Below are 25,357 nucleotides of genomic sequence, written 5' to 3'. Positions count from 1 at the left end.
TTGGAATCCATGCGTCCGGCTCCCTGCATGTAGATTAGGGGCCGGGCACGTGGATTTGGGGGCAGCGCCCCTGTGCCCTGTATGGACAGGCCGCCACTGCCTAGATGCCTAGATTGAAGATAACCACTAGAAAGAGAATCTGAAAATGTACAAATGTGTAAAAGCGATTTCATGAAAATCTTACAATAATAAACTAGATAATAATAATAAACACAATAGTTCATTCAAGGATAAAAAAAAAAAAAGGTATCAGTGTTGCTCCCGGAAATCTGACATCTTCCCATCACCCCGGGATGGCGCCTGTGAAGGGCAACTTTGGTCTTTCCTCCGGTGGTGTCACCTGAGATAAACAGATCCATAGAAACATAACAGATTCACGAGATTCCAGCTTGACCTTTTCCAGCATCAAAACAGGTGTCACGCGCTCCCTCAATTACGTTTTGCGGTTTATAAAACCCGATAAGGAAAAATAAACCCAACGTGATTAATTAGTCTGGTTATGGAGAAGGAAATGATAAGGCAGATAAACATATTAGGTTTGTGTGCGTCTGCAGGCTCCTCCGACCTACGCCGGTTCCAAATGAGTGCGCAACGCGGAATACGAAGGGCGATGGAAGGCGAGGTCCGCGAGTCGCACTCCTTATTTGTAACAACACGCCGAAATAAATTATTCATCGCCATCATTTTATGACGAAGATTAGCTGAGCAACTCCTTTAAAGTGAAACTGTGGTCAATCTAAGCGCAGAAAAATAGTCACCGGGATGGTAGAGGAGGCATTTCCAGGGGCCTGGGCATAGACATGGAGAGGGTGAGGACCCTAGAGGGCCCCGGGGCCCTGGATACTGAATATGCAAATACTCATCTAAGGGGTCAGTGCTTGGTGTTACTCCCTCCTGTTTCTCCCTATGGGCCCATGTAGGAGGTGGCACTGCCACGCAGCAACGTTGTATTGGGGGCTCCTGGGATACTCTAGATTAGGGGGTCATCAAACTTGTATGAGGGCCACATAGTATATTGTTTTCTCCAAATATTCACAAGCTGAAAAAAATAACTGTTTTATAAATAAATGAGTCTCCCTTTGCATCAGAATCAAAATACTCCCTTACAATAGGGCCCCCATCAAAATACACCCTTACATTAGGTCCCCATCAGAGTTCCCCCTTACATCAGAGCCCCATCAGAATATCCCCTTACATCAGGGTCCCCATCAAAATACCCCCTTACATCAGGGTCCCCATCAGCGTTCCCCCTTACATCAGTGCCTCCATTAGAATATCCCCTTACATCAGGGTCTCTATCAAAATAACCCCTTACATCAGGGTCCCCATCAGAATATCCCTTTACATTAGGGTTCCCATTAGAATACCCCCTTACATCAGGGCCCCCATAAAAATACCCCCTTAAGTGAGGGTCCCCATCAGAATACACTACATTAGGTTCCCCATCAGAATACCCCCTTACATTAGGGTCCCCATCAAAATACCCCCTTACATTAGGATCCCCATCAGAGTTCCCCCTTACACCAGAGCCCTATCAGAATATCCCCTTACATCAGGGTCCCCATAAAAATACCCCCTTAAATTAGGGTCCCCATCAGAATACACTACATTAGGTTCCCCATCAAAATACTCCCTTACATTCGAGTCCCCATCAGAAAACCCCCTTACATTAGGGTCTCTATCAGAGTTCCTCCTTACATCAGGGCCCCCTTTAGAATATCCCCTTACATTAGGGTCCCCATCAGAATACCCCCTTGCATCAGGGCCCCCATCAAAATACCCCCTTACATCAGGGCCCCCATCAAAATACCCCCTTACATTAGGGTCTCTATCAGAGTTCCTCCTTACATCAGGGCCCCCATTAGAATATCCCCTTACATTAGGGTCCCCATCAGAATACCCCCTTACTTTAGGGCCCCCATCAAAATACACCCTTACCTTAGGTCCCCATCAGAGTTCCCCCTTACATCAGAGCCCCATCAGAATATCCCCTTACATCAGGGTCCCCATCAAAATACCCCCTTACATCAGGGTCCCCATCAGCATTCCCCCTTACATCAGTGCCTCCATTAGAATATCCCCCTACGTCAGGGTCACTATCAAAATAACCCCTTACATCAGGGTCCCCATCAGAATATCCCTTTCCATTAGGGTTCCCATTAGAATACCCCCTTACATCAGGGCCCCCATAAAAATACCCCCTTAAGTGAGGGTCCCCATCAGAATACACTACATTAGGTTCCTCATCAGAATACCCCCTTACATTAGGGTCCCCATCGAAATACCCCCTTACATTAGGATCCCCATCAGAGTTCCCCCTTACATCAGAGCCCTATCAGAATATCCCCTTACATCAGGGTCCCCATAAAAATACCCCCTTAAATTAGGGTCCCCATCAGAATACACTACATTAGGTTCCCCATCAAAATACCCCCTTACATTTGAGTCCCCATCAGAAAACCCCCTTACATTAGGGTCCCCATCAGAGTTCCCCCTTACATCAGGGCCCCCATTAGAGTATCCCCTTTCATTAGGGTCCTTATCAGTACCCACCTCTACATCAAAATCCCCATCAGAGTTCCCCCTTACATCAGGGTTACTATAAGAATATAAATGCTCACCAGGCAACACTCACCCTATCTACAGTTTGTTCCTGCACTGCACAAGTTACCCCCTGAGCTCCAGTACTGGTCCTCCCCAAGGTTGAATGATGACCATCATCATTCATCCCACTTCCCGTAAGTGCATAGCGCCGTGGGCCAGCTTCTTGGGTTGTGTCATGAAGCCGTTCTTGGAGAATTCTTTGGAGAAGAGTACTGACTGGATCGCTGTTCTCAACGGCATTTAGGACCACCCATCACTGGAAGACAGATTAGGACAAAGAGGACCCTGCGTATCATGTGATCAGACCAAAAGAATCCTGGAAAAATAGGTATAAATGAAAAAGTACTGAGGGGAAGGAGGAAGTTCTGGCCTGGAATTAGGCATTCGTTTTATTATAGATACATTTTAATATTCACTGAGTAAGCATGATGGCACTAAATAAACCCAGATATAAGTGGCCACCAGTAGACTGAATCAGGTGCCCATTTCTTGTATCTCTTGAGACTTGAAGGTATTTTTTGTCTGTGTCCCCATTGGGGAGATTCACCCTTGTTACCAATAAGGATTATTGGCATCACAAATTCGACTCGATCCAAACCCATGGGAAACTGGCACATGATAGCAGACCACCAGCCCAGTCAGCTGTGGCCATGAAATCTCCTGACCTGCAGCCACATGGAACAAAGGATCAGAGATGCTGGTGACATCATTGGCCTAAAATGAGCACACCTGATGTGGTTGGCATGTCTTCCAAGGGTTTGGGTCCAACTGAGTTTGGCATGAACCATAGCTCAGCCCTAGCTACCAGGAAAGTAAGTGATCAGAAAACCCAAAAGTTACAATTGTCACCAGAACAGGAAGTTCAAAACCTTTCAAGCAGTACAACCGGACACCACTAGGTTTAATAAACTTTATTGAGACCACTGCATGGCAATTCTTGCATCGTTACTCTGACAGACCATAACATGTTTCACCCACAGTCAGGGCTTAATCATAGGAATCACCAGAACAGGGCATGAGGGGAAATTTCCCCAAAGGGACAAAGACAACGATATATATCAACATGGCTCCTGACCTTGTCTACTCTATCCAAAATGAAATAAAAATGCTGTCTTTAGATATACTTTAATGACAATATTTCCCGATACTAGCTTGTCTCCATCCTCCACCCACAGGATATCAGCCTTTCCTTCTCCCACAAGGTATTACTCTCTGTTCCTCCCATGAGATATCACTCTGTGCTCCTCCCACGAGATATATCATTCTCTGCTCCTCTCATGAGATATCACTCTCTTCTCCTCCCATGAGATATCACTCTGTGCTCCTCCCATGAGATATCACTCTCTCCTCCTCCCATGAGATATCACTCTCTTCTCCTCTCGAGATATCACTCTGTTTTCCTCCCATGAGGTATCACTCTCTTCTCCTCCCATGAGATATCACTCTGTGCTCCTACCACAAGGTATCACCCTCTGTTCCTTCCATGAGATATCACCCTCTGCATCTCCCACAAGATATATCATTCTCTGCTCCTCTCATGAGATATCACTCTCTTCTCCTCCCATGAGATAACACTCTGTGCTTCTACCACAAGGTATCACCCTCTGTTCCTCCCATGAGGTATCACCATCTGCTCCTCCCACAAGATACCACTCTCTGCATCCCCCACAAGATATATCACTCTCAGCTCCTCCCATGAGTTATCACTCTGCATTTCCCATAAGATATGCCACTCTCAGCTCCTCTCATGAGAGACCACCCTCTGCATTTCCCACAAGTCATGCCACTCTCTGCTCCTTCCCATGAGATATTACTCTCTGCATCTCCCACAGGATATTTCACTCTCTGCGCTTCCCATGAGATATCACTCCCAGCTCTTTCCATGAGTTTTCACTATCTGCTCCTCCCATGAGATTTCACTCTGTGCTCCTCTTATGAGGTATCACTCTCTGCCCCTCCCATGAGATATCCCTCTCTGCCCCTCCCATGAGATATAACTCTCTGCCCTTCTCATGAGATATCACTCTCTGCCCCTCCCATGAGATATTACTCTCTGCCCTTCTCATGAGATATCACTCTCTGCCCCTCCCATGAGATATCATTCTCTGCCCCTCCCATGAGATATCATTCTCTGCCCCTCCCATGAGATATCATTCTCTGCCCCTCCCATGAGATATCATTCTCTGCCCCTCCCATGAGATATCATTCTCTGCCCCTCCCATGAGATATCATTCTCTGCCCCTCCCATGAGATATAACTCTCTGCTCCTCCCATGAGATATCATTCTCTGCCCCTCCCATGAGATATAGCTCTCTGCTCCTCCCATGAGGTATCACGTTCTCACAGTTGTCTATTCTACATTACAGAAAATGCTTTTGGGGGGTGGGGACACCAAAAAGTAATTGTCCCAGCAGTTGGAAAGAACTGCACATTCTGTTTGGGTTATTTCACAACTTTTGAGTGCAGGAAAACCTGAAGCCAACGTTTACCTTTTTTTGTGGTATCTGTTTGGGACTTATACTCTGTTCAAGCTTGATTTCCTCCCTACCTCTCTTTCTAATGACCATTTTTTTCTCTCTTTGCATGGCTCTTCGCATCGCTGTGGTCTGGCTCCGCCCACTGATGATAGCATTATAGTAGAATATTTTATGCAGTATAGTGTATTATAGGTACGGATCCTGAACCAGCAGCAATCACGTCCAAGAGAGATACTGTCTCTCATTCTGCCACCAGAGACATCAGCAGACAAGTTATCAGACAAGAACCAAGGAATGTGAAGGACCTGATTTCCGGTACAAAGACCGGAGCGCCACAGATACAATGTGAGTCCAGTAAATCTTTATTGAACATGACGGGAGGTCAACGCATTTTAAGGACTCAATACCACCTCCCTTCATCAGGGCTGAGATAAGATAATATAAAACAACAAGGGCTCCGTGGAATCCTAGGGTTCTTCCTGGGGTTGCAATGGGTTCCTTGAGCTGTGGGTGATTGACCTTTTATTTGGTGGTGCCTGCATGGTTCCCGCAACAATGCCCCTTGGTAAAGCCAGCAGAATGACGCCGCACGATTATCTTTTTAGCTATCTATAAGGATGGCATTCTAACCATCATGGTAAGGGTTCCATTCTTTCAATTGACCCTCAAAGTAAGGGAAACATTTTTTGCCATTGACTTGGGGCTCCTGAAGATCTGAAAATTATTTTACGTTTGCCTCTGGAGGTAAAAGGTTTGAAAAAGGCTGACATAAAAATAACGTAAAAAAAATCATTTATTTAAAACGGTGTATTTTAGAACATCCTAAACACATATAGATATGTATTATATAAGAAATAATCATATACTGTATACATCATATAAAACATAGTCACTGCGTGATATTGATAATATGTTCCCAAAGATTAAATAAAATCACGAGGAATCATAAAATATAAATGAGATAATGAAAAAAGAATAATAATGAGATAGAAATAAGATAATACTAAGAATAGTGATTGATACGGAGTAGAGCTGCACCATTCTGGCCAAAAATGAGAATCACAATTTGTTTTGCTTAGAATAAAGATCACACGATTTGAGGGAATCGCAATCTTTATTCTAAGGCCGCGTACACACGGGCGGACTGTCTGTCCAACTTAGTCCGCCGAAACACATTTCAGCGGACAGTCCGCTCGTGTGTGGGCTTCAGCTGACTTTTTCAGCGGACGGTCTGGCGGACTAAGTCTTTCGGAATTTCCGTAATATTGTCCGTCCAACTTTGGTTCCAGCGGACAATCCGCTCGTGTGTAGGCAAGTTGGACGGACTAAGTATGGCGCATGCTCAGAAAGGATTTACACGGCGGAAGGTTGCATTGCAGTGTATTGGACGTCGTTTTTCTAGTCCCGTCGTACGTGCTGTACACGTCATCGCGCAAGTTTTCAGCGGACTGTCTGTTCATCGTGTGTGGTCAAGTCCGTTCATTCAAAAGTAGGACGGACTGTCCGTCGGATTGTCTGACGAACTTAGTTGGCCAGACAGTCCGCCCCGTGTGTACGCGGCTTCAGAAAAACAAATTGTGATTCAAAACAAATTGTGATCATTAAACAACAACGGGGAGGACGGGAATTACAATGTATCAAAAAGATGACCAATAAGGATCAGCAAAATTGAGAAAATTGGCAGATTATCATAAAAAAAAAAAAAAAATTGGCAAATTAGGTGAACTACGGTACATTCGAAAGGTAACATTAAGGTGATGTTTGGTGGTTATAAATGGTTACAAAAGCTCCTTTCATCTATCCAAAAACCTGTCCTCATGCAAATAATACATAATTTGCCCCATTACTTTCGTTTTTTTTTTTATTTGTTTTTTTTTTTTTACAGAAAAAAAATAAAAAAAAAATAAAAAAAAAAAATATATATATATATATATATATATATATATATATATATTGAAAGAGACAGTACACACCTAGGAACGCATACAAAAAGGATAAAACACAGATACAATCATAAATTAAATAAACCAAACTAGCCAAATAGACCCCCCCCACACCAAAAAATAAAAAATAAACATGTTTGAAATAAACAAAAAAAGAGTCTTTTTCTTAAAGCTATTTTTTCTCAATAAGAGACAATGGGAATTACCAGTTCGGGCAAATTTCACAGATGGTGAAATAACATTTTCCAGAATCACTCTGCTTATCCCCTATTACCCCAATGACATTGAAGAGATAGAGGTAAGAAATATGAAGAGATTTTCTTCTCTATTTTTCAAGAGATAGTTTAGTTGTGTGGTCAAGGTCCCCCCCCCCCCCCAGGTTGTGTTCAGTTACTGCCTTGGTCTCCAATAACCGTCTACTATACTACAACCCAAAGATGGGAATATATTATAGTGATGGGAAATCTCTCTAACAGTGGCATGAACAAGAACAAAAAACATATTTTTAGTAGAACAAGGACGGGTTTGAGCTTTTCACAATGTTTTTATTGCTGTCCCTCTGAGAAATGTCATTATAGAAATTGGCATAGAAGACTCATAACAAACGTTCCTTTATTTGTACCAAAATTGACATCAACGTAGATGATGAGGGTTCTCAGGGGTTTCTGTCTGCTATGGAGGAAGCAAGCCTTGTTGTTTCATTTGGAACTTAATAAGTTCTGATCTGAGTCTTTAAACCCGGAGACTTTGTAGAGCTTTGGGTGAGATAAAGCCTCCAGTCCCAGGTCCAACATTTTTCCTGTTAGTCAGACCTCACTAACTAGTCACCTGTCCATGGGCCTTTATATATGTGAGCTGACTGATGCTAAAGGCTCTCTCTCATTCTCTGCAATGAGTGCCTGCTGCTGGGTGAAACCGCTGACTGCTGACAGAACACTAAAGCCCCGTACACACGAGAGGACTTATGTCCGACAGACTTCCAAAGGAGTTCTGCCGGAGTTCTGCCGGAGTTCTGACAGAGTTCTGACGGACTTTCCGAATGAGTGGACTTGGCCACACACAATCACACCAAACTCCGACGGATTCGAACGTGATGATGTACGACTGGACTCGAATAAGGAAGTTCATAGCCAGTAGCCAATAGCTGCCCTAGCGTCGGTTTTAGTCCGTCGGAATAGCACACACACGAGCAAATTTTTCGGAGGGACCGGGTCCGGCGGAGTTCCGTCGGAAAAATTTGAAGCATGTTCCATTTTCTAAAGTCTGTCAGACTTTTGCGAATCAAAAGTCCGTTGCAGCCCACACACGATCGAATAGTCTGACGGAATCATTCCGTCAGACTTTGGATGTTGAAAAGTCCGCTCGTGTGTACGGGGCTTAAGCCCTTGTACACACGGTTGGAAATTCCGACGGAATGTGTCCTATCGGACCGTTTTATCGGATAATCCGACTGTGTGTGGTCTCCATCGGACTGTTTTCCAACTTGTCTGTAAAATTTTCCGACAAAATGCTCCGATCGGACATACTCCGATCATGTGTAGCCTACTCCGACAGACAAAGTGCCACGCATGTTCAGATCAAATTCCTAGACCAAAGCTATTGGCTACTAGCCTGAACGTAGTCCCGTCGTAACGAAATAACGTCATCACGTTATGTACAATCGGATTTTCCGACAACTTTGTCCGACCGTGTGTATGCAACAGTTTCGGACAAAATCCGTTGGACAAAATCCGTCGGACAAAATCCAACGGATTTGGTTGTCGGAATGTCCGACCGTGTGTACAAGGGCTAAGAAGGTACAAGTGCTGCCTATTTGTTTTGGGGGAATGCATTAGGAGGACATCCTGTTAGTCAAGAACTAACATAAGTTTAGTTAGTGACTTGGACAAGCTGATGTTTTATTATTTTTATGCTATGGACTTGATGTAAAAATCTATTCTGAATTGAATGGTTTATTTTCTGCCTTGCTGAACAAACCTATTTGGACAGTTCCTGGGTGTCCCCGTCTCATTCATGGTTTACCACTGTGAATACCAGTTTAGCCTGAGCCCTTTATTCTACATCAGTGGTCTCCAAACTATGGCCCTGGGGCTGGATGTGGAACATTGCTTGCCTTTATTTGGTCCTTAAGGCATTATTTCTGCCAATGATACCAACAATGGGGCATTATTTCTGCCACTGACACCAACAATGGGGAATAATTCCTGCCACTGACACCAACGATGGGGCATAATTCCTGCCACTGACACCAACGATGGGGCATAATTCCAGACACTGACACCAACGATGGGGCATAATTCCTGCAACTGACACCAACGATGGGGCATAATTCCTGCCACTGACACCAGCGATGGGGCATAATTCCTGCAACTGACTCCCACGATGGGGCATAATTCCTGCCACTGACACCAGCGATGGGGCATAATTCCTGCAACTGACACCAACGATGGGGCATAATTCCTGCCACTGACACCAGCGATGGGGCATAATTCCTGCCACTGACACCAATGATGGGGCATAATTTCTGCCACTGACACCAACGATGGGGAATAATTCCTGCCACTGACACCAATGATGGGGAATAATTCCTGCCACTGACACCAATGATGGGGAATAATTCCTGCCACTGACACCAATGATGGGGCATAATTCCTTCCACTGACACCAACGATGGGGCATAATTCCTGCCACTGGCACCAACGATGGGGCATAATTCCTGCCACTAACACCAGCAATGGGGCATAATTCCTGCAACTGACACCAACAATGGGGCATAATTCCTGCCACTGACACCAACGACGGGGCATAATTCCTGCCACTGACACCAACGACGGGGCATAATTCCTGCCACTGACACCAACGATGGGGCATAATTCCTGCCACTGACACCAACGATGGGACATAATTCCTGCCACTGACACCAATGATTGGGCATAATTCCTTCCACTGGCAACAAAAATGTAACACGATTCCTCCCAATGACACCAACTATTTTTCCCCCTAATACCAAAGATCGGAAATTGTTTACTCCCACTGGGCACAGTCCTGCCCCCCCTAAAGTTTGAAGGACAGTAAACTAGGTCTTACTTTAGAAAGTTTGGAGACCTTTTCTACATTGGTGAACCCCAAATGTTTAGCTCCAAAACAGGCCATTTAATTTCTGGTGGAAATAGAACATGTCGTGGTCTGGCGAGCCCCAGTAACAGCCCGTCTTTGGTTTTGCCGTGTTTGGCCTTGCCAAAAAAAAAAAAGTTTTATTTTGGGCAAACTGTTCTCCTGTTCCTAAGCCTCCATTTTTTGATAGGTGGGATGGAGTTGGCTATTTGACAAACTTGTTCCCGAAAGTCCCCTCCGGCAAGAAAACAGAAGAGAGGATTGATACAGGTATTCAGGCTGCAAACGGCCATCTCTATGAAGAACAGAGCATCCGCCCTCTCGATGACCACCGCCATGTTTGACATAAACAGTCTCAAAAATATGCAGGAGTTCCGGGAGGCGTGATAAGGTAGGTAGAGAAGACCAAAAATGACCAGCGCCGAGCACATGAGTTTGGTCAATAGATTTCTCTTCTTTATTCTTTGCAACTCAATACGTCTTAGTTCACCTACACTGCTACAGTAGCAGTAGCATATGGAAGCGAAGGGTAGAAGACACCCAATAGCGGTTGAAATTAAAGAGTAAGGCAGCGTGATGTGCGTCTTACCAGAAAACACATAGAGGGAGCAGATCGTTTTATTGTTCTCACAGACTTGGGTTCCCGCCAAGAAGGTTACAGGCAAGCTACTGATAGACGTCGCCATCCAAATGGTCACACAGATGAGCAAGGACTGGCGTTTCTTGAGGATCCTCAAAGACTTGAGAGGATGGACGATGGCGAGGTAACGATCTATGCTTAGGCAGGTGACAAAATAGATACTGCAGTAATAGCAGGTGTGATAAATGGTCCTGGTTATTTTACAGACGGCATCGCCGAAGATCCAGTGGAGATGGTTGAAGTGGTAGTATATCAAGCAAGGGAGGCAAAGGACCCAAGTGACGTCAGCTAGGACCAGGTTGAAGAGGAAGATGGTGCTTCTGTTCCAGCGTTTGATCCGAGCTACCAAGATCCACATGACAGCGAGGTTCAGGGACAATCCCACCAGGAGGATGAAGAGGAAGGTGATAGGGAAGATAATTCTCTGGATAGTCCCCAAGAAGGTGCCCGTTTTCTCACAAAAGTCATCTTCTACCCTCTGAGAAAAGAGAGAAAAAGAAACGTCAGTTGGGTCAACCAGTAACTCTTTGAATAAAAGGTTCTTGTGCAAAATCTAGATAGCAAATACTTTTGGCACCTCCAAGCTTACCTATATAAGGAGTGATCAGTGCCAGGACATGGTCAATCTGTGCGAAGATGGGAAACTGCACCCCCCCCCAACGCGGCACCCCTTTTTCCCATCCCATTCCCCCTGTACCCCAGTGCAGAGCTACCCCACTCTGTAGCACCCCTAATATGCAGAGCTCCTCTACATCTCATCAACCCCCTAATACACAAATCTCCCCCACCTTCTAGCACCCACAGAGACCTCCCCCCACCTCCTACCACCTCCTAATAGACAGAGCTCCCCCACCTCCTAGCACCCCTTAATAGACAGATCTGGACCCAACTCCTAGTACTACCCCAGTACACAGAACTCTCCCCACCTCCTAGCACCCCCTAATACACAGAGCCCATACCTCCTAGTACCCCCAATACACAGAACTCCCCCACCTCCTAGCATCTTCTAATACACAGAGCTCCCCCCACCTCCTAGTAGCCTCAATACACAGAGCTCCCCTCACCTCCTAGCATCTTCTAATACACAGAGCTCCCCCCACCTCCTAGCATCTTCTAATACACAGAGTTCCCCCACCTCCTAGCATCTTCTAATACACAAAGCTCCCCCCACCTCCTAGCATCTTCTAATACACAGAGCTCCCCCACCTCCTAGCATATTCTAATACACAGAGCTCCCCCCACCTCCTAGCATCTTCTAATACACAGAGCTCCCCCACCTCCTAGCATATTCTAATACACAGAGCTCCCCCCGCCTCCTAGTAGCCTCAATACACAGAGCTCCCCTCACCTCTTAGCATCTTCTATTACACAGAGCTCCCCCCACCTCCTAGTAGCCTCAATACACAGAGCTTCCCTCACCTCCTAGCATCTTCTAATACACAGAGCTCCCCCACCTCCTAGTAGCCTCACTACACAGAGCTCCCCTCACCTCCTAGCATCTTCTAATACACAGAGCCCCTCCATCCTAGCACCCCCAATACACAGAGCTCCCCCCACCTCCTAGTAGCCTCAATACACAGAGCTCCCCTCACCTCCTAGTACCCCCAGTACACAGAGCTTCCCTCACCTCCTAGCACCCCCAATACACAGAGCTCCCCCCACCTCCTAGTAGCCTCAATACACAGAGCTCCCCTCACCTCCTAGTACCCCCAGTACACAGAGCTTCCCTCACCTCCTAGTACCCCCAGTACACAGAGCTTCCCTCACCTCCTAGTACCCCCAGTACACAGAGCTTCCCTCACCTCCTAGTACCCCCAGTACACAGAGCTTCCCTCACCTCCTAGTACGCCCAGTACACAGAGCTCCCCTCACCTCCTAGTACACCCAGTACACAGAGCTCCCCTCACCTCCTAGTACCCCCAGTACACAGAGCTCCCCCCACCTCCTAGTAGCCTCAATACACAGAGCTCCCCTCACCTCCTAGTACCCCCAGTACACAGAGCTCCCCCCACCTCCTAGCATCCCCCAAGAGGGAGAAGGGAGCTCCCTGAGCACCCCCCCCCCCCCCCCCAAATGAACATACAGCCACCCCTGGGAGAAATCATAGTGATTAAACAGTAGCGAGATCCAAATTGATTTCTCAACCCTCCCCTTCCACTACAGATGTGGCAACACAGATCTCAAATCTTATATCTGTCCGGGGACAATGAGGGAGGTGATGGAGAGCGGAGTTTGGTGGACTGGTTTCTTCAACGTGAAAACACATCTTTTGCCCAAATAAGAGAAACCTCAGTTGGTGGAATTCAGGAACACCAGACAATAAAACCAAACACCAGTTTATGGATAATAAGACCTTGTTGGTAGTTGGGTGGCTTGGAGGAGTTCTGCAGTGATGCCTGGGGGAAAACCCCAAAGCATCTACTAGAATAGGGTGAATGTATATATATATATTTTTTAAATTACAGTTCATTGTCATGTTTATATTAAGGATTTTAACAATATTTATTTATTTATTAATGGTACTTATATATCGCTGTCAATTTACGCAGCGCTTACAATAAAATAAAAGCACCTGTCAGTTAGCTTCAAGCTTGTGTTGGTCAATAAGGTTCTGCACGTTGCCTGAGGGGATGATGGATGCAAGCGACACATTGGAGCTCCAGTGAAGCTCCCATATACATAGTGCTTGTCCTTGTGTCTGGGCTTTTAGGATGCTGCAAAGTGTGGGGGCATTTTGCGACTCCTGTGTTTCTAAACTAGTCTTGCCTTTAGAATCTACGTAGTTTTTTTTTTTTACTTGTGACTAGCTTAATTTAAATATGAACTCCAGACAAATATATTCGTATATGAAGCCTATCTTTCCAAAAGTCTGCAAGTCTTGCCAGTCAAGTCAAGGACCTCAATTTTACCCACTGCTTGGTCACCAACCTTTCCCCAATCAAGTCAAGAACCAAATTGTTGTCTACTGCTTGGCCACCACCCTACCTTCAGCTAGGTTAAGGACTTCACTTCTGCCCACTGGTTGGTCACCAACCCACCCACAGTCAGGTCAAGGACCTCACTTTTGTCCACTGCTTAGTCACCAACCCAACCTCAGCCAGGCTAAGGACTTCACTTCTGCCCACTGCTTGGTCACCAACCTACCCCCGGCTTGGTCACGGACCTCACTTTTGCCCACTGCTTGATCACCAACCCACCCTCAGTCAAATCAAGGACCTCACTTTTACCCACTGTTTGGTCACTAACCTTTCCCCAATCAAGTCAAGAACCAAATTGTTGTCTACTGCTTGGCCACCACCCTACCTTTAGCTAGGTTAAGGACTTCACTTCTGCCCACTGGTTGGTCATCAACCCACCCACAGTCAGGTCAAGGACCTCACTTTTGTCCACTGCTTAGTCGCCAACCCAACTTCAGCCAGGCTAAGCACTTCACTTCTGCCCACTGGTTGGTCACCAACCCACCCACAGTCAGGTCAAGAACCCCACTTTTATCTACTGCTTGGTCACCAACCCATCTTTAGCCAAGTTAAAGACCTCACTTCTGCCCACTGTTTGGTCACCAATCTCCCCCTTGTCTTGGTCACGGACCTCCATTTTGCCCATTGCTTAGTCACCAACCCACCCCCAGTCAGGTACCTCACTTTTACCCACTGCATGGTTACCAACCTCTGCCTAGTCAAGTTAAGAACCTCCCTTTTGTCTACTGCTTGGTCATCAACCAACCTTCAGCTAGGTTAAGGATCTCACTTTTGACCACTGCTTGGCCACCAACCCACCCCTAGCTTGGTCAGTGACCTCACTTTTGCTTACTGTTTGGCCACCAACTCACCCCCCAGTCAAGTACCTCGCTTTTGTCTATTGCTTGGTCACTAACCCTTCCCTATTCAAGTCAAGAAAACTGCTTTTGTCTACTGCTTGGTCACCAACCCACCTCCAGCCAGGTTAAGGACCTCACTTCTGCCCCGGTCAAGTCAAGAACCTCAGTTTTGTCTACTGATTGGCCAACCCACCCCTAACCAGCACAAGGACCTCTCTTTTGTCTACTACTTTCTCACCAACCCAACCCCAGTCAGGACAAGGACCTCTCTATTGTGCACCACGTGGTCACCGACTCATCCCCGGCCAGGTCAAGGACCTCACTTTTGTCTCTCCATTTGTAGTCTCTCCACCAGGTGGGTACATGACAGGATGACAGTGAAGGAGCATAATTAGGAGACAGGTGTCACCCTATTATGATTACAATTGTAAATCAGCAATTTTAGATTAGAAAGACTGCATTTGGCCGCTAGATGGAGCTAAGTATCATAGGAATCGCTTATAATTCTAAGCTCCATCTAGTGGCCAAATGCGGTATTTTCTGGAAAAGACTGCATTTGGCCACTAGAGGGAGCTAAGTATCATAGGAATCTCTTACAATACTAAGCTCCATCTAGTGGACAGGTGTGGTATTTTCTGTTCAAAATCAATGAAAAACATTCAACCAGCAAAGGATATAGCCTAATAACTTTTTTGTCCTCCATTACAACAGAACAAATATATGTGCACTTTCTGGGTGTATGGCAATGGAAAGTCTTTATAAATCAACCCCTAAAATTATTTTTGAACACAAGCAGGTTAGAGGAAAATGAAGGGGTGGGGGCAGAACTTTGAAGACACAGAAAAATGGGTGGAAGGGCTGAACTTTTGAGTGGCATCAAAATGGGGGGAGGGGGGGTTGAATTTTGGAGACAAAAAAATGGGGGGAAGGGGGCTCAACTTTGGAAAGACAGAAAAATGGGGGGAGAGGGGTTGAACTTTGGAGAGACAAAAAAATGGGGAGGGAGTTGAACTTTGGAGGCACAGAAAAATGGGGAGAGGGAGACAGAAAAATTTGTGGGGGGGGGGGGGGGTTGTAGGAGAGACAGAAAAATAGGAAGAGGGAGGTTGAGCTTTGGAGACTCAGAAAAATGGGTGGAGGGGGGGTTGAACTTTTGAGTAGCATCAAAGTGGGGGGGAGGGGGGTTGAACTTTGGAGAGACAGAAAAATGGGGGAGAGGGGTTGAATTTTTGAGTGGCATCAAAATAGGGGGGGCTGCATTTTGAAGCAACAAAAAAATGGGGGGAGGGGGTTGAACTATGGAGAGACAGAAAAATGGGGGAAGAGAGACAGAAAAATGGGCGGGGGGGGGGGGGGGCAATATAGGAGAGACAGAAAAATAGGGGGGAGTTTGAACTTTGGAAAAACAGAAAAGTGAGGGGAGTTGAACTTTTGAAGTACAGAAAAATGAGGGGGGGGGGGTTGAACTTTGGAGAGACAGAAAAATGGGGGGGCAAGTTGAACTTTTGAGTGGCATCAAAATGGGGGGGAGGGGGGTTGCATTTTGTAGAGACAAAAATGGGGGAAGGGAGTTGAAATTTGGAGAGACAGAAAAAGGGGGTTAGGTGTTTGAACTTTGGAGACTCAGAAAAATGGGGGGATGGGGAGTTGCTTTGGAGAGACAGAAATATGGGGGGGAAGGGCTGCAATTTGGAGAGACAGTAAAAAATAGGGGGGAGGGGGGCTACATTTTGGAGAGACAGAAAAATGGGGAAGGGGGTTGAACTTTGGAGGCACAGAAAAATGGGGAGAGGGAGACAGAGTTTTTTTTGGGGGGGGGGGGGGGGTTGTAGGAGAGACAGAAAAATAGGAGGAGGGAAGTTGAGCTTTGGAGACTCAGAAAAATGGGTGGAGGGGGGTTGAACTTTAGAGTAGCATCAAAGTGGGGGGGAGGGGGGTTGAACTTTGGAGAGACAGAAAAATGGGGGAGAGGGGTTGAACTTTTGAGTGGCATCAAAATGGGGGGGCTGCATTTTGAAGCAACAAAAAAATGGGGGGAGGGGGTTGAACTATGGAGACACAGGAAAATGGGGGACGAGAGACAGAAAAATGGGGGGGGGGGGCAATGTAGGAGAGACAGAAAAATAGGGGGGAGTTTGAACTTTGGAAAAACAGAAAAGTGAGGGGAGTTGAACTTTTGAAGTACAGAAAAATGAGGGGGGGGGGGGGGTTGAACTTTGGAGAGACAGAAAAATTGGGGGGCAAGTTGAACTTTTGAGTGGCATCAAAATGGGGGGGAGGGGGGGGTTGCATTTTGTAGAGACAAAAATGGGGGAAGGGAGTTGAAATTTGGAGAGACAGAAAAAGGGGGTTAGGTGTTTGAACTTTGGAGACTCAGAAAAATGGGGGGAGGGGAGTTGCTTTGGAGAGACAGAAATATGGGGGGGGAAGGGCTGCAATTTGGAGAGACAGTAAAAAATAGGGGGGAGGGGGGCTACATTTTGGAGAGACAGAAAAATGGAGAAGGGGGTTGGACTTTGAGGAGAGAGAAAAAAAAAAAAAGAAAAAAAAACAGAAGCAGTTTAAGTATCTGAATTTGCCCCGTTATCCGCCTCTTGCAGTCCCTGCACAGCATTGGAAGGAGCAGAATAAGGGACCATGCGCTGACATAAAGCATGCTGATAGGAGGAGAGAACAGAGAGATCTTCACTGTGCTGCTTATCCTTTCACTGTCCAGCCACTGGGTGAGGTCCAGGGCGACCTGGGCTCAGAAGAACTGACCTGAATAATGCTTGCTATCAGAATGAGGACATCTTGTGGCAGAAAAGAAGTACTGCGGGTGTGAGCTCCAGGTTGAAAGTATGTATTGCAACAAGAGATGCTTTTTTTTTGTTAATTAGATTTTTCTAAATGGGATGATAGTTTATTGTTTGTTTTTTGTTGGTGTTTTTATTTTTTTGGCTGGAGTTTAGTAATAATAGCAGAATTGGACTATTGACACACTTCTGCTTTACAATATTTTGTTAAATATAAATTGCTCTCAGCACTGACCTGCTCTGAGGGGTCTCCCATCCTCCGCCAAGCGCCGCTCCTTCTGATTTCCTCCAGGAGGTGTAGATAGCCTTTTATACGTGTTTGTTCTGTAGATCTATCCAGGTAACGGGGGAGGGGGTGAGCAATGTGCTCCGGCCTGCGCTCAGCCTTCATACTGCGGTCTCTATAGCGAGCGCTCGTCCACAAAACAAAGAGAGATTCCTTCCACTCACAGCGGGTGATAAAAGAGCGGAAAACACATTTCCTGGAATCTTCCATCTCATAGGAGAGAATCTTAATGTCCACATAATCAATCCCTCATCAATAAAATAATATTAAGATCGGCATTTATATCAGCCGCCTCTTCGGTCTCATCGCCCACCCCTTAGAATTTAGAAAGAAGAGACAGCACTCCTCCAGACTGACATCCGCCTATCAAGGCATTTTGATATTTGCATAACTCCTCCCACTGCTTGCATCAGGACTGAGGGCTCTTGAGGGGAGTACCGAGGCAGGGTGCTATGATGTCATCAGAAAGCTATGTACAGGCTCCTCCCACCAGCCATGATTGCATAGAGAAGCACAGAGACCTATCGATAAGAAGGGGGGGGGGCAGTAACACCAAATGTGAGCAGATTAAACTTTAACTGAAAATAACTCACTATTTTTAGATAGTAAAGTAGTAAAACTGCACTGAAGCACTACAATATACTGCAGTAAAACTGCGCTGACGCACTACAATATACTGCAGTAAAACTGCACTGACGCACTACAATATACTGCAGTAAAACTGCACTGAAGCACTACAATATACTGCAGTAAAACTGCGCTGACGCACTACAATATACTGCAGTAAAACTGCACTGACACACTACAATATACTGCAGTAAAACTGCACTGACGCACTACAATATACTGCAGTAAAACTGCACTGATGCACTACAATATACTGCAGTAAAACTGCGCTGATGCACTACAATATACTGCAGTAAAACTGCGCTGACGCACTACAATATACTGCAGTAAAACTGCGCTGACGCACTACAGTATACTGCAGTAAAACTGCGCCTACGCACTACAATATACTGCAGTAAAACTGCACTGACGCACTACAATATACTGCAGTAAAAGTGCACTGACGCACTACAATATACTGCAGTAAAACTGCGCTGATGCACTACAGTATACTGCAGTAAAACTGCGCTGACGCACTACAATATACTGCAGTAAAACTGCACTGAAGCACTACAATATACTGCAGTAAAACTGTGCTGATGCACTACAATATACTGCAGTAAAACTGCAGTATATTATCCTGGTGTTTAATAGTGGCCAGACGCGCTTTAATCAAATGATCGATTTATTTTCCAATCAACCAATCTTTCGCTAGAATTAATCAATCAACGACCCATTCGATCGATAAGCTCCACACAGGGAAGTGGATTTTGAATAATAGGATATACAATGTAATCGAATCAATCCAAATACAACACTATTTATAGATAGAGCTGTGCGCACGGTTCAGGCTGAGACATAAGTTTGGCCCGAACGTTAGCTGTACGCCTGTTTGGTGAACACCCAAATTGGCAAGGCACCCGACCGTTCATTCGGCCAGCCGAACGCCCCACAATGCACTGCGCGCCAACAAAAGTGCATTCTAAGCCCTGATTGGCTGAAATAATGAAGGCTTTGCTCAATCAGTGCACAGAGCACCATCTGAGTCATGATTGGAGAAAGTCATGATGACTGTGCCCAATCATGGCTCATTGCTCATAGACACCCCCTCCCCCCACTATAAAAGGTTCCTTCCCAGAGCAGCCATTTGCAGTGTGACATTCTTCACTGTTGATTGCTACTAGCGAGTTAGTGTGCTATTGTGATTCTATTGTGAGTGTAAAACATCAGTGTAGTGTGAATATAGTGATAGTGCAGCATCAGTGCAGTTTTACTGCAGTGAATTGTAGTGCGTCAGTGCAGCTTTACTGCAGTATATTGTAGTGCATCAGTGCAGTTTTACTGCAGTACATTGTGATGCGTCAGTGCAGTTTTACTGCAATACATTGTGGTGCGTCGGTGCAGTTTTACTGCAATACATTGTGGTGCGTCAGTGCAGTTTTACAGCAGTATATTGTAATGCATCAGTGCAGCTTTACTGAAGCATATTGTAGTGTGTTGGTGCAGTTTTACTGCATTATATTGTAGTGTGACAGTGCAGTTTTACTGCAGTATATTGTAGTGTGTTGCTGCAGTTTTACTGCAGTACATTGTGGTGCGTCGGTGCAGTTTTACTGCATTATATTGTAGTGTGTCAGTGCAGTTATACAGTAGATTGTGGCGCATCAGTGCAGTTTTACTGCAGTATATTGTAGTGCGTCAGTGCAGTTTTACTGCATTATATTGTAGTTTTTACATGATGACTGTGCCCAATCATGGCTCATTGCTCATAGACACCCCCTCCCCCCACTATAAAAGGTTCCTTCCCAGAGCAGCCATTTGCAGTGTGACATTTTTCATTGTTGATTGCTACTAGCGAGTTAGTGTGCTATTGTGATGTTATTGTCAGTGTAAAATGTCAGTGTAGTGTGAATATAGTGATAGTGTAGTGCGTCAGTGCAGCTTTACTGCATTATATTGTCGTGTGTCAGTGCAACTTTACTGCATTATATTGTAGTGTGTCAGTGCAACTTTACTGCATTATATTGTCGTGTGTCAGTGCAGCTTTATAGCATTATATTTTAGTGACATTTCTGTCAACAGCAGTCCTCAAGTTAAAGAGCCCCAAACACCACTTTCCATTGATTAACTCCTTCACACCCACATTATAGCGGAAAGACGGCTACAGCACAAGCCTTAATTGGCGGGAGTACGTACATGGACGCCCTCCCGGTAATTAAGGCCCACGCTGTAGCCGTCTTTCCTGCATGAGCATGGGGCGCGCGCTCTGAGATCAGCAAATCTATGAGACTCAGCTGATCACAGATCGGAAAAAGGAGCCAATGCCAACCCCTTACCACGTGATCAGCTGTCAGCCAATGACAGCTGATCACGTGATGTAAACAGCTGGTTATTTATTTTTTTTCTTCATGCTGACACCGATTACTGGCATCTTTCAGAGGGACACCGATCCCAAACACGGGGAGCCGCCCGCCTCATCTGTGCCCACCAGTGCCACCTACCAAAACACTGCTGCCCATCAGTGTACACCAGTGCCACCTACCAAAACACTGCTGCCCATCAGTGTACACCAGCGCCACCTATCAATTCCCACCAGTGCTGATCACTGCTACCTATCGGAGCCACCTATTAGTGGCCACCAGTGCTGCCTCATCAGTGCCGCGTCAGCGCACATCAATGAAGGAAAAAAAAAATTACCTGTTCGCAAAATTTTATCACGAAATCTGGAAACGTTTTTTTTTTTCCCAATATTTTTGGTCTTTTTTTTGTTTGCTTAGCAAAAAATAAAACCCCAATTGGTGATTAAATTCCACCAAGAGAAAGCTTTATTTGTGTGAAAAAAAATGATTGGGGTACAGTGTAGCACGACCGCGCAATTGTTATTCAAAGTGTGACAGAGCTGAGAGCTGAAAATCGGCAGCAGTCTTCCCAGCCCGATGCAGGTCTACAATTGTGTTTCTGGTGTCCTTCCACAGCTCTTTGGTCTTCACCATAGTGGAGTTCGGAGTGTTTGGGGTTGCGGACGGGTGTCTTTTATACTGATAACAAGTTCACACAGGTGCCATTAATACCGGTAATGAGTGGAGGAGGGAGGAGCCTCTTAACCACTTTCAGCCCCCCGGACCATTTTGCTGGCCAAAGACCAGAGCACTTTTTGCGATTCGGCGCTGCATCGCTTTAACTGACAATTGCGCGGTCGTGCGACGTGGCTCCCAAACAAAATGGACATCCTTTTTTTCCCACAAATAGAGCTTTCTTTTGGTGGTATTTGATCACCCTGCGTTTTTTTTTTTGTTTTTTTTGCGCTATAAACAAAAATAGAGCGACAATTTTGAGGGAAAAAAAACGCATTATTTTTTACTTTTTGCTATAATAAATATCCCCCAAAAATATATATATATATATATATAAAAAAACATTTTTTCCCCTCAGTTTAGGCCGATACATATTCTTCTACATATTTTTGGTAAAAAAAATAAATAAATCGCAATAAGCGAATATTGATTGGTTTGCGCAAAATTTATAGCGTTTACAAAATAGGGGATCGTTTTATGGCATTTTTATTAATGTTTATTTATTTTTTTTACTAGTAATGGCGGCGATCAGCGATTTTTTTATTGTGACTGCGACATTGTGGTGGACACATCAGACAATTTTTGACACGTTTTTGGGACCATTGTCATTTATAAAGCAATCAGTCCCCCCATTTCACATCAGAGACCCCCCCCCTTTCACATCAAAGCCCCCCCCCCCATTATATTACAGTCCCCTTTTGCACATCGAATCCTCCTCTTTGACATCAGACCTACCCGTTCCATCAGAGTCCCCCCCTTTAACATCAGACACCACCCCCCTATCACATTAGAAGCGCCCTTTAACATGAAATGTTCCCCACTACATCAGAGTCCTCCCTTTTCACATCAGAAGCCCCCATACTAGAGCATCAACATTCCATCAGAGTCCCTCTTTTCCACATTATCGTCTTTACCATCAGAAGCTACCCCTTTCACATCAGAAGCCCCCCATAATACGAGAGACCCCGCTTCAACGTCAGAAGATCCCAATATCAGAGTCCCCCTTTCACATCAGAAGTGCCCCATAATATCAGACACTCCCCTTTCACATCAGAAGCCCCCCATAATACCAGAGACCCCCCTTTCACATCAGAGGCCCCCCCATATCGGAGTCCCCCTTTCACATCAGAGACCCCCTTTCACATCAGAAGTGGCCCCATCATATCAGAGACCCCCCTTTCACATCAAAAGCCCCCCATCATATCAGAGACCCCTTTCACATCAGAAGCCCCCCTTGCACATCAGAGACCCCTCTTTCACATCAGAACCCTCCCATCATATCAGAGACCCCCCTTTCACATCAGAAGCCCCCCATAATACCAGAGACTCCCTTCAACATCAGAAGCCCCCCATATTGGAGTCCCCCTTTCACATCAGAGACCCCCTTTCACAGCAGAAGTGCCCCATAATACCAGAGACTCCCCTTTCACATCAGAAGCCCCCCATAATACCAGAGACCCCCCTTTCATATCAGAGGCCCCCCATATCAGAGCCCCCCTTTCACATCAGAAGCGGCCCCATCATATCAGAGACCCCCCTTTCCCATCAAAAACCCCCCATCATATCAGAGACCCCTTTAACATCAGAAGCCCCCCTTGCACATCAGAGACCCCTCTTTCACATCAGAAGCCCCCCATAATACCAGAGACCCCCTTCAACATCAGAAGCCCCCCATATTGGAGTCCCCCTTTCACATCAGAGACCCCCTTTCACATCAGAAGTGCCCCATCATATCAGAGACCCCCCTTTCGCATTAGAAGCCCCCCATAATACCAGAGACCCCCCTTTCACATCAGAAGCCCCCCATAATACCAGAGACCCCCCTTTCACATCAGAAGCCCCCCATATCGGACCCCCTTTCACATCAGAAGCCCCCCATCATATCAGAGACCCCCCTTTCACATCAGAAGCCCCTCATCACATCAGAGACCCCCCTTTCACATCAGAAGCCCCCCATATCGGACCCCCTTTCACATCAGAAGCCCCCATCATATCAGAGACCCCCCTTTCACATCAGAAGCCCCTCATCACATCAGAGACCCCCCTTTCACATCAGAAGCCCCCCATATCGGACCCCCTTTCACATCAGAAGTGGCTCATCATATCAGAGATCCCCCTTTCACATCAGAAGCCCCCCCTCATCATATCAGAGACCCCCCCAATCATATCAGAGACCCCCCCCTTTCACTGCATGCGGTGTGAATTGGCCCTCATCATTTATGTTCCCCTTTTCTTTTCTCCGTAACAAATTCCCGATGACTGACCTCAGCCCTCCATCCAGTCACAGAAAACACAACGGAACGTTTTTCTTTCAGTGAAATTTTATTTTATTTATTTATTCGCTGAAGAAGTAACAAAATATAAAAAAAAAAACACAAAACCAGCCGAGAGCCGGAAGAGGAAGATAGAAAAACCAGAAGAGTAACCGGAGCGAGGTGCCGGTACAAAAAGATTCACCCAATCCCAATCTTTTCACAGGTGAGGCCTGACCACACAATACAAAGAGCCAACCAATACAAAACCAGAGAGAGTGTGACGTCAGAGAACGCCGCCCCTTCTCATTCTATGATAGGTCCGATCTCTACAATCATGGAGATATGTCATATAGAAATACTGAGATGGCAGAACCATCGCTATAGAATCTTGGCGGGAATGATGCCGGCTACAAGTTTTATAGAAAAAGTCATTGGATGTAACTTTCTGTACAGACATGGTGGGTCAGTTTACAAAAATTGAGCCGCGTTAATCGCTCAATTCACACAGCCGCCAAATCATCATCGTAGTTTGTGTAATATGAATACTTTCTGTGATTCTCAGCTCCATATACGCATTTCAGGAAAATACCACATTATGGCCACTAGATGGCACTGATGATCTTCTATTCCTCAGCTCCACCTAGTGGCCATAAAGGTGTAATTTTATTGAAATACCCCAATCAGGAATCCAATCATGCCACATTTAGGTATTTCAGTAAAATCTTGCATTATGGCCACTAGATGGAGCTAAAGATCTACTATAAACGATGATCATCCCATGCTCCACCTACTGGTCATAAAGAGTCATTTTATTGAAATACCCCAATCAGCAACAAAATCGTGCCACATTTAGGTATTTTTTTTAGGAAAATCCTGAAATATGGCCACTAGGTGGAGCCGATGATCTACTGTTCCTATTATCATCAGCTCCACCTAGTGGCCATAATGAGTAATTCTACTGAAATACCCCAATCAGTAATCCAATCATCACACATTTAGGTATTTTGGGAAAATACTGCATTATGGCTACTAGATGGAGCTGATGATCTACTGGTCCTATTATCATCAGCTCCAACTAGTGGCCATAATGAATAATTGTACTGAAATACCCCAATCGGGAATCCAATTATGCCACATTTAGGTATTTCAGGAAAATCCTGCATTATGGCCACAAGATGGCACTGATGATCTTCTATTCCTATGATCATCAGCTCCACCTACTGGCCACAGAGAGACATTTTATTAAAATAGCCCAATCAGGAACAAAATTGTGCCACATTTAGGTATTTATTTAGGAAAATCCTGCATTATGGCCACTAGATGGCACTGATCATCTTCTATTCCTATTATCATCAGCTCCACCTAGTGGCCATATTGATTAATTCTACTGAAATACCCCAATCAGGAATCCAATTATGCCACATATAGGTATTTCAGGAAAATCCGTCATTATGGCCACTAGATGGCACTGATGATCTATTCCTATTATCGTCAGCTCCACCTACTGGCCATAGAGAGTCATTTTATTGAAACACCTCAATCAGCAACAAAATCGTGCCACATTTAGGTATTTTTCATGAAAATCCTGTATTATGGCCACTAGATGGAGCTGATGATCTACTATTCCTATTATCATCAGCGCCACCTAGTGGCCATAAGGTGTCATTTTACTGAAATACACTACTCAGGAACCCAATCATCACACATTTAGGTATTTTTTAGGAAAATCCTGAAATATGGCCACTA

General features: G+C 45.4%; 1 protein-coding gene across 1 annotated transcript; it reads right to left on the bottom strand.

The window, feature by feature from the left end:
* Positions 1 to 283: 283 nt before the first annotated feature.
* Positions 284 to 17,781, bottom strand: LOC143929559 (P2Y purinoceptor 1-like). The gene is made up of 3 exons (XM_077453438.1): positions 17,626 to 17,781; positions 10,357 to 11,256; positions 284 to 340 (listed from the first exon to the last, which is right to left on the bottom strand). Exons 1-3 carry the CDS (start codon positions 17,779 to 17,781, stop codon positions 284 to 286), a joined length of 1,113 nt encoding a protein of 370 aa, XP_077309564.1.
* Between the last annotated feature and the right edge of the window lie 7,576 nt (positions 17,782 to 25,357).

The sequence above is a fragment of the Lithobates pipiens genome, unplaced genomic scaffold, assembly GCF_037356315.1.
Source record: "Lithobates pipiens isolate NorthernLeopardFrog02 unplaced genomic scaffold, aLitPip1_a1.2 Scaffold_24, whole genome shotgun sequence".
NCBI lineage: Eukaryota > Metazoa > Chordata > Amphibia > Anura > Ranidae > Lithobates > Lithobates pipiens.
Note: the sequence above shows the minus strand (reverse complement) of the source record. Positions and strands in the feature narration are given on the sequence as shown.